We start from the raw sequence: 10,703 nt of genomic DNA, 5'->3' as shown, positions 1-10,703 counted from the left end.
TGGCAAATCCAGAATGGTAATTAACTTTAAAAGGCTTAATGATAATACGATAGATGATGCATACAACATACCTAATAAACAGGAATGGATCAATAGAATACAAGGACGCACATTTTTCTCTAAATTTGACTTAAAAGCAGGGTTTTGGCAAGTGAAAATGGCCGAAGAATCCATTCCATGGACTGCCTTTACTTGTCCACAAGGCCATTATGAATGGCTAGTAATGCCATTGGGGCTAAAGAATGCACCTGCACTATTTCAAAGGAAAATGCAAAATATATTTAATGAGAACCATGCCTTTTATTAGTATACGTAGATGATTTGTTAGTATTCTCAAAATCATATAAAGAGCATATAGCCCATCTCGAAGTGTTCTTTCGCAAGGTAGAACAAAATGGGCTCATATTATCAAAAAAGAAGATGGAAATTTGTAAAGAAAGAATAAATTTCCTTGGTCATGAAATAGGAGAAGGAAAAATATATTTGCAAGAACACATTGCAAAGAAAATTTTAGAGTTTCGTGATAATATGAGTGATAAAAAAGTTCTACAACAATTCTTAGGAATTGTAAACTATGCAAGAAATTACATAGATAACCTAGCAAAGCTAGCCGGACCTTTATATGCTAAATTAAGAAAGAATGGTCAGAGATATTTTAATTCTGAAGATATAAAATTAGTAAAGGCCATCAAAGAAAAAGTCAAGAATCTAAAGCCCCTAGAATTGCCTCTAGAAGATAATTATTTTATTATTGAAACAGATGCATCTAAAGTTGGATGGGGTGCTATATTAAAACAAAAACCTAATAAATATTCCACGAAAGCAGATGAAAAAATATGTAGATATGCTTCAGGAAGTTACAAGTTAAAAACGGTAAATAATATTGATAGAGAAATCCTTGCAGTTGTAAATGCAATAAATGCTTTTAGGTTATATCTAGGATTCAAAGAATTTACAGTGCAAACTGATTGTGAAGCCATATGTCGATATTATAATAAAATTAATAGTAAGAAATGTTCAACCAGAAGATGGGTCTTATTTGAAGACACCATAGCTGGGAATGGTTATAAAGTTATTTTTGAGCATATTAAGGGAAAAAAGATAATACTTTACCTCACATATTTTCTCGTGCATCAAATTTGCAGAAATGAAGAAAGGTTTATTCCCCACCAGGGATGAATGCTTCTTCTTTGGAGAGGAGAACAGGCTGAAGATATTTCAGCCAAATACCTTCAATTTCAAGCCAAAGGCCCATATCAAGCTTGATGAAATTCAAAGGTGCATACTGGACAATTTCTGGTTCCAATATACCAATAAGAGAGATGAAAAAGGATATATGCTATCAATTCTAAATAGCTTGGCAGAATATTTTAACCAAATGAATATGAAGGCGGCAAAACTAGAAAGGGCTGAAATACAAAAAGGAGAAATATTATATGTTTTGTTTGACGAAAATAAACCCGGAATATATTTGACATGGGAAGACATCATGATAGAGAAACTAGATGCAAAACGAATGGGACAAGACTTAACATTCAAAAAATATGAAGGTATTGATGAGGCCTTGTTTTGGGCAAGAAAGATGATAGGGGAAAACTATTATATTGACCCCAAGGCTAAAGATTATATCCAGAAGAGAAAGAATGCAGATAACAATGCATCTAATATGCCAATATTTGAAATAACCAAGGGAGAATCATCAGGAAAGAATATAAAGGAAGAAGGTTCTCCAAAAAATTATGCATATAAAGAATGCCTTCTGAAGGGCTTAGACCCTTTTGGATAGTGAATATATAGATCAAGAAATGGACAAAAGATTTGAAGAATTGTCAAAAATAATGAAGAAAGAATTAAAGGAAGAGATATTAGAAGAAATAAGGGTTGAAATGAAAATAAGATTTGAAGATATAAAGAAAGAATGTGATACGAAGTATGATTTCTATCTCTTAGATGAGGATCATATGGATATCGCAGGGCATGGGCAGTATGTGATATAAAGATATAAAGATACGAAGTATGAAAGAAGGGAGGACATATACTCCGACTGAATGCTGATAGGAATTTAGAATCTTAGTGTATATTGTTATTAAAGTAAATACAAAGTTATTTATTTATTTTATATTATTTTAATACGAATTGTTTTCAAATTATTTCGCTTATATTGCAGGATCTTTGAGGGGCTGTCGAGGCCAACAAGACGACTGAGGTGTACGTAGTGGTGTAATATCCTACTCAGTACTCACCATATTTATCATTATGTTGTTTCAGATGTAGCTACGTTTGTTCACTTGATGTTTTAGTTGCAAATTTATGGAGTAAATTCCTATCGTCTTCCCAGGCAGTTCCACCCGAAGGGAACACTTCTCTACGGCCATAAGGTTCTCATTCAAATGCCATAAAAGGCTACACAGAGAACTACCGACAGAGTTTTCTCCTATATGATCCTTAGCATAAGAACTCGTTCCATAAATTCAAAAATAAAATACCAAGTGAAAACACGAAACTACATCATTTCCACAACATAATTTACATATGGTTTTCCCTTTCGGGAACCCCCGAAGGGTTTACACAAGGATAAAGAAATTACCTTCTAACTACCTTCGCGAGCTTACAAATGCTCTAAATATTGTAGCTCTTTATTACACGATGAGGAAGTACTACTACTACCTGAGCAAAGAGCTTGCTAGCTGAGTTGCAACTCTGTGCTCTATCTGTGGCTGGTTCTTCTCCGTCTGGTGTCTCTCTTCGCAGCAAGGCTCCTCCTTTTATAGGCAAGAGAGCACCTCTTGGATGGCTTCCGGGAGAAGGCTCCTCTATTATTTCCTCCTTCTTTCTCCTTGTCCATCATGCACCTAGTTTTTAGGCCTTCTAGGCTTTATAGGCTTTGTAGCCATTATAGCCCCTTCTTTCTAGGGTATTGAGTGCATGTTGGAGAGGTTTGTACACCGTGTCTTGGCTGCCAATGGAGGTGGCATTGTCTTCTTTTTTGATTTTCTTCTTCGTCATGATTTTGTCTTGGACTTTAATCTTCAGGAATATTACAATCTTTGGATATGCATGTGCCCGTACACTGCCTGCTGATATGTGTATGCGGGCATACTTGGCTGGAAATATGCACATTTGTATGCATTGGCTATTGATATGCGTACGCATACATGCTGCATTTTTTTAGGGGGTCTTCCCTGCCTATATAATTGATTTTATCTATGAGTAGTGGTAGTTACCAGCACCTTTGTTGACTTCCACGTGTCCCCGTTCGGTAGCGGTTCGCTTGGATAGCGCACGACCTTGTAACCCGCGAGCAGTCATAGCTATTAAGTAATTAAATAAATGATGTGTGTTAATTCAACAACCTGCTAATTCCCCGGCCGAATGCATCACTGTGAGCAGATAAGATATTTCTGAGTTGAACGTGATGGCCGCTGGCCCCAACATTGCTTTTTTTCAAGAATCTCATTTGCATATATTTTTGACTCGTGTATGTAGAACTACATACTCGTTTGAAAAATAGTGCATAGTATATTGTTTGGAAAAAATAACACGTACTCCCTCAGCTACTCGAGTGACATGTATTTTGGTATAGAGGGAGTAGTATATTCTTTGGAAAATAGTATATCATGGAGTTAAAAAATGTATATTTTGGAGTGATGAGTATATAGTATGTAGGATGGAGTATATATATAGTGTGTGGAGCTGAAAGGAGTATATAGTATGGTGGTATCTAGTATGAAGTACATAGTGTGGAATTGACCTGAGTATATGGTATGTGCTGAGGAGTATATATAGTTTGGAGAAAGAGTATTTTTGGGTATATGTATATTTCCAGTGGCTTATGTTTATTTAATATATATTTCCGCATAGATACTCCATTTTATACGTAGTATAAAGTTTACATTGTTGCTTAGAATATGTAGTATGAAGTATCACGTGAACACAAGTTGTATACACATGCTTCTTTTTCATTTAAATAGTATACACATGGTATGGAGTATCTAAGTAGTATGGAGTATGCACATTTAGCTAGAGACTGGAGTATGGAGTATATGCTTATCTTTGTAATATGGATCAAAGATTAACCTGCGTATCTAAAACTTGAGAAGGAAGGATGCCTGGCACCAACGGCTGGTGGATACATTTTGAAATATAGCTTGCTCATTGGCCACGAGGTAGTTATGGTAATTATCTCCCCACATAAATCGGGTTGGTAGGTAGGGTACGGGCTCGTTATCTTGATAAAGAAATTCTGAAACCAAACCAGTTAATCAACTCTTAGATCTAATTAGATCGAAGGGCACCGAGTGTGGTGGTAACTACCACTAGATGATAGAATCTATTTTCCCTATATATATATGTGTGCGCGCGCGCGCGCGCGTGTTACTTCTAACAATTACTCCCTCCTTCTCGGTTTAGAGTATGTGCGCATAGTTCTAGGTCTTCGATTTGACTAGCTAAATATGAGTCATACAACATAAAAAATATATCATTTAATTCTTTAACGGATGTAGTTTGTAAACATATATATTTCATCAAATGTAATATATATTTAGGTACTTTAATTGTCAACTTCGAACAACATGCATGTCATATAAACTAAGACAAAGGAAGTAACATGAACCACGAAGGAGGAGCAAATTAATTTAAATGAAGAAGTTTAACAAGACGGTCAACTAATGTTAGTACATTATCACAACACACACAGAGCCATATACATCCTTTCCAAAAAAAAAAAAAGAACCATATACAAACTCATGCGGTTTGCACGCAAGAAGGATGTTAGTAAGTCAATACCGTATGTTTCGGCGATCAGTGGAAACGCTTCTTACAGGTTCCTTTCCGGATGGAATGATGAGGTCGTGATGAGATAGATCTCTAATACTTGGCGTTGGCATTGATGGCGAGGACGTTGCTTGAGAGCTGCGCGAGCACCTTCTCGTAATCGCCCAGAATTGGCTTCAGCTGCGGGCGGTCGAGGAAACCGTTGTCGCAGGTGTCAACATCGGTGCGCGCCGCGTCCAGCGCGCTGCGCGCCGTCGCCTTGTCTCCTCGCTTCAGCGCGGTCAGCGCCGAGTCGAACTGGTAGTTCATGTCGTCGTAATTACCAATGCAGTCGCTGATGGCGCCTTTGGAGAGCTTGTCCACGTGCGGGTCCTTGGACACGTCCGTGGCTGCGTTCTTCGCCTCCACGATCTTGGCGCGCACCGCATCTATGGCCAGGGTCAGCACACCCAACAGGTTCTTCTGCCGCGCTGGCACCGCCGCCGTTTCCGGCAATCTGGCGATCGATGCCTCGCACACGTACGGGTAGCTCGTCCTGGCGCACATGGACTTCACGAGTGGGCTCAGCATCCGAAGCACTGACTGGGGTACCATCTCCGAGTAGGACTGCACATCCACCTTGGGCTTCGTCGAAGCTGCGTAGCCGTCGGGCGAGTCGGTCGCTGGGACGCTGCCGTCGGGCGAGTCGGTCGCGGGGAGGCTGCCGTCGGGCGAGTCGGTCGCCGGGAGGCTGCCGTCGGGCGAGTCGGTCGCCGGGAGGTTACCGTCGGGCGAGTCCGTCACAGACATCGTCGGTTGGGCCTTGCTCGGCCTGATGTAACCATCTGGTGTGTCAGTTGCTGACATCTGCGTTGTCGACACGGTGTAACCATCGGGTGTGTCTGCTGCAGATATCTTTGGCTGGGCAGTGGTTGACGCTTGATAGCCGTCCGGCATGTCGGCCGCGGGCAACTGTGATTTGGTCTTCATCGTCGGCGCTTGGTAGCCGTCGGGTGTGTCGGACGTGGACATCTCTGAGTTGGTCTTCATGGTCGGCGCTTGGTACCCGTCGGGTGTGCCTGCCACTGGCATAGATTCGTTGGCCTTGGCCTCCGTGGGGACGGCATCGAAATCTTCGTGTGATGTCGTGTTTTTGCCTTTTGATTTCTTCTTGTCAACAGTTTCGTAGGACTCGCTTTTGCTTTTAGATTTCTTTGCGACCGAGTCGTTTTCCTTTTTGGATTTCCTTTCTTTCTTCTTATCATCATCATCATCTTTACTTTTAGATTTCTTCTCTTTCTTCTCATCATGATCGCCGTCTTCCTTTATTTTTATTTTGTTCTCTTTCTTTTCTTTCTTTTGTTGGTTCTCATCATCATCATCATCATCATCATCATTATCATCGTCATCATCATCGTCATCTTTGTTTTTGGACTTCTTGTCTTTCTTCTCATCATTGTCATCCTCGTTTTTGGGTTTCTCCTCCGTGTCATATACAGAGTCCTCCTCTTTGCTTTTGGAATTCTTCTCCTTTTCCTCCTCGTCATCATCCTTATTTTTAGATTTCTTCTCCTTCTTCTCACTACCATCTTCCTCGGAGATGTCACTCTTGATTTTGTACTTCTTCTCGGTACCATCATACTCAGAGGAGTCACCTTTACTCTTGGATTTCTTCTCCTCTTCCTCGTTGGTCTTGTTTTTTGATTTGCTCTCGGCATGCTTCTCGGCAATGGCATCCTCATAGACATTGTTCTTCGTCTCTCCTTTGAGTAGAGACATGACCTTCTTTTCAGGTTTGTTATCATCACTCTTTTCAGGTTTGTTCCCATCACTCTTTTCAGGTTTCTTTTCAGGCAGAGCACCCATAACATAGCTCGTCTTGTCAACAACATCCTTAGCAACCTGCTTCTTGCTATCAGGCCCAACTGATTTCCTAACGGCCGCATAAGCGTCTGGGTCGACACTCGCGATACTGAGTTTGTCATCGAGGTCCTCTTTGTGGGCGCCCTGTAGCAATTTCTCCTTGGTTTCCTCCTTGGCTGCATAACCGTCTGGGTCCACACTCGCAATACTGATTTTGTCATCGAGGTCCTCTCTATGGGCGCCCTCCTTGATTTCCTCCTTAGGAGCCATCGCCGACACGAGCGGCGCGGCAACAACTATGAGGAGGAGGAGGAGGATTAGAAGGCGCACCGGAGTGAGTTCCACCCTCATCATGAACATCGAGATAGGGTGGCAGTGGTGAGTGGAAAAGTTTGCACTAGAGGCGACAAGAGAGAAGCAGTATTTGAACAGGGGAGGGGAGCATGTGATTGCCCATGTTTGGTAGGAAACGGGAGGTCGTGCTGGTCTTTGCCATTTCCTTCGGGAACTGCAGCCGATAACATGCAACTGACCATCCTCCTGTGGAATTAAGCGCATGCCGTGAAGACCGGACAACAAATGGACTACAAAAGACTCATAATTTACCACCCATTGATTTGCTTAAAATAGTAATTATTTTACCATGTGCTTCCAACATTGCTACATGGAGGGGTTACAAAGTACTTTGGACGTTGATATATGTCATACATGTGGCACGAGGACCCCTTGCCTGAACGCCCTCATGACCACAAATTATGCCACATCATCACATGCATGCACACAGGTGACGAACGTGGTGATGTCAGCTGGATTCTTTTCACTTTTCAGTTTTAAAATGTTTTATCTTTTAAATGAAAATTCCTATTTAAATTCCGTTTTCGTTACTAAATTCGTCGCGACGAGATCTTCGAAGCTAGATCTCATATTGATATATTTGGATGACTTTTTTGGGTTGAAAGTTGCCATGTCTATTGCACGTAAATTGCTATGATATTTACAGTGAAGTTGCTATGATATGTTTCAACTACTTTTCTCTTCTACATTTAAAGTAAATTCTGGCATGTTAACAAAAGGGAATTAAGAAACTAAACTTGCCATGACGAATTACTAAAATTTACCATGATACATGAAATATTTTTTATATGGTTGAAATTTAAAATTTATTTTATAAGTGCATGGTGAGTGACTCAAATTTGGCATGAACCATAAACTAAAATTGCAATAATGAATTACATGAATTTGCCATGATATATGCACTAAATTTGACATGGTTCGTAAACACAAAAAAAATACTATGGTCAAAATAATAAAATTGCCATTGTCCAAATACTAAAGTTATCGTCATCTATAACTAAAGCTACCATGATCTATAAACTAAATTTGACGTGATGAACTAAGAATTTCCATGATGCATGAAGTAAAATTTTCATTGTTAATTTCTAAAAAAAATGCCATGTTCAATTAATAATATTTGTCATGGAATTATTTGAAATACGATGGTAGCTTTCAAATCTAGAAGAAAAAAATTGCTAAAACATATCATCGCAACCTTAGTGTAAACACTATGGTTGCTTCAGTGTAAATATCATGCCAAATTTTAATCCAAAAATATTGTCAAAACATATCAATAAGAGATCTAGTTTTGAAAATACTGTCCACACAGATTTAACGATAAAAACGATATATTTCATTGTGTATGCTCATGCAATGATGTGGCAAGGCAGATGGTGACGGACACGTTTCGACGACGTCGCTTCATGAGACACGTGTGGCACTTATAATTTGGGTACTTTTATGCATCCGAGAGGCACAACAGAACAATGGATTTTATGCATCCAAAAAAGTTCAATTTTCTGGGGTATCAAACACAGATTATTTTCTAGGGTATCAAACACAGATTCACGCATTTTGCTATTGAAGGACAAGATATTAGTTGCGGTATACAGAAACTCGAGGTCTTCTTTCTGCTGCTGGAGAACAGTTGAACCCATCGAGAAGCGTTGTATATAAAATTTGTGCTCCTTATCAAAGTAGCCCGTACATAATTCTCTATTTGTGTAATGTCAATGATGATTATCATATTACTCTTGTAAAGGGTGCTAAAGTACCGACCTTCCTAGGCTCCTCCTAGCCAAGTTGCTTCCTCGCAATCCGTTGCCTATTGGCGTGTGGCGAGGGCCTCTCGGGGGCCCTACGCGCCTTCCTATTAGCGTGGACAACTCCAACCTTGGTGACCCTACTTGATGCTCCATGAAGGGTGGACCGCCTGGTGCCACCGTCATCGGACGATGTTTGTTGTGCCCTTCCCGCTCACCACGGTGTGATTAGACTCGCCTGGTGGTGTTTGAGATGTCTGCGATGTAGTTGTAATTTATCATGTATTGATGCCATTTTTGCAACAATTTGATATAGTTTTGTTATGATTTGCATGGAACTAACCCGGACTGACGTTGTTTTTAGCACAACTACAATGATGTTGTTTTTTGTGTAGAAATAAAAGTTCTTGGAATTGGACGGAACCTTTTGACGTTTTTTTTGTAATAAAAGGGAAATAACGGAGCAAAGAATCACTCAAGGGGGCGCGCCAACCCCATAGACGCGCCCTTTTACCTAGTGGGCCCATGGAGGCCCATCTAGACGTAAAACCGATGCCAAAAAATCCTATATATATAGAAGGAAAACGTTCTAAATAAGTCGGCTGATTTGTCGCATCTTTAAGCCGCCTAGAGGGGCTGACACGCATATCTGAGAACCGCTGAACCTTCCTCCGCTACAGCCTTATCTTTTCCCTCAACTTCATTTTCTCCCTTAACCGAGTCATCTTCATCCTTCAGATGTGCCAGATCTCCTCTATCCACACTCACTTTCTTCCTATCCTAGAGCGCCTCACCCTTCATGACCTCTCTATCCCGGTCGGCATAGCTGCTGCTTCTATGAAGAAGGGGTGCCACTGCGATGCGAGGGCCTGCTATTTTGACGGCGAGTGACAACGGATCTGTGCTACAAAGGGGGCAGCGATGCGGTGTTGTAGGCTCGCCGGTAGCAGCAGCAGCAGCTGGTGAGGTTGTAAACCACCTTGTCGGAGCTCCATTGAAGTGCCGCCAGAGTTGCAATGGTGCTTCATTGGCGCTACAATGGACCTTCATGGATGCTACATCGGAGCACCGATGGTCCTTAATGGAGCTTCGCCGGGGTCATCGGGCTACAATGGAGCTTCGTGGATGCTGCATCGGAGAACCGGTGGTAATTCAATGGAGCTTCGACGGGGTCATTAGGCTACAATGGATCTTCGCGGATGCTGCATCGGAGCACGAGTGATGCTTCAATGGAGCTTTGCCAGCGTCGGCAGTGTTTCCTTGCAGCTTTCTCTCATCGACGGGTATTGCAATGGAGCTTCGCCAAGGGAGGGGAGGGGGTGTCGGTGGGGTCTGCGATTGATGCTGCCATGGACATCACCTAGAGTTCTTGGTGCTGCATAAAATTGGTAGAGCCATGGAGGGAAAGAGAGTTGGCTGATCCAATGGATGTAGGACAGGTGATCATCACCCGGTTGATTTGTAGCTGCGCCGAATACAGAAACCCCCATAAATAACCCTGGATCAGAAGTTCCACCACCGCAAGCCTTTGTAGCCACGAAAAACCAATTAATACCTCATTCTAGCACCCTTCCGGAGGGGGAGATCATCACCGGAGGCCATCTTCATCATCCTTATGGCCACCATGATTAAGAGGGAGTAGTCCACCCTCGGGGATAACGGTTTGTACCAGTAGATATGTGTTTAATCTCTCTCTCTCTCTCTTTCTCTCTCTCTCGTGTTCTTGAGATTGCGAGATCTTGATGTATCCCCGGATTTGTTAATATAGTTGGATCATATGGTGTTTCTTCTTCTCTATCTTGTTGTGATGAATTAGTTTTCCCTTTGAGATTTCATTTGATCAGAATGAATACTTTTATGGATTTCAGAGCACCTGATTTATGTCTTTTGGAAATATTCTATAGAGGCAACAATAAATTGGTTATTATTATATTTTCTTGTTCATGATAATCGTTTATTATCCATACTATAACGGTATCGATTGGAAAC

At 41.3% G+C, this 10,703-nt stretch overlaps 1 protein-coding gene across 1 annotated transcript; it reads right to left on the bottom strand.

The window, feature by feature from the left end:
• Positions 1 to 4,518: 4,518 nt before the first annotated feature.
• On the bottom strand, positions 4,519 to 7,218 carry LOC123446295 (protein starmaker-like). Its single transcript, XM_045122969.1, has one exon. It carries the CDS (start codon positions 7,174 to 7,176, stop codon positions 4,870 to 4,872), a length of 2,307 nt encoding a protein of 768 aa, XP_044978904.1. The 5' UTR covers positions 7,177 to 7,218; the 3' UTR covers positions 4,519 to 4,869.
• Between the last annotated feature and the right edge of the window lie 3,485 nt (positions 7,219 to 10,703).

Source organism: Hordeum vulgare, chromosome 4H (assembly GCF_904849725.1).
Source record: "Hordeum vulgare subsp. vulgare chromosome 4H, MorexV3_pseudomolecules_assembly, whole genome shotgun sequence".
Classification (NCBI taxonomy): Eukaryota; Viridiplantae; Streptophyta; class Magnoliopsida; order Poales; family Poaceae; genus Hordeum; species Hordeum vulgare.
Note: the sequence above shows the minus strand (reverse complement) of the source record. Positions and strands in the feature narration are given on the sequence as shown.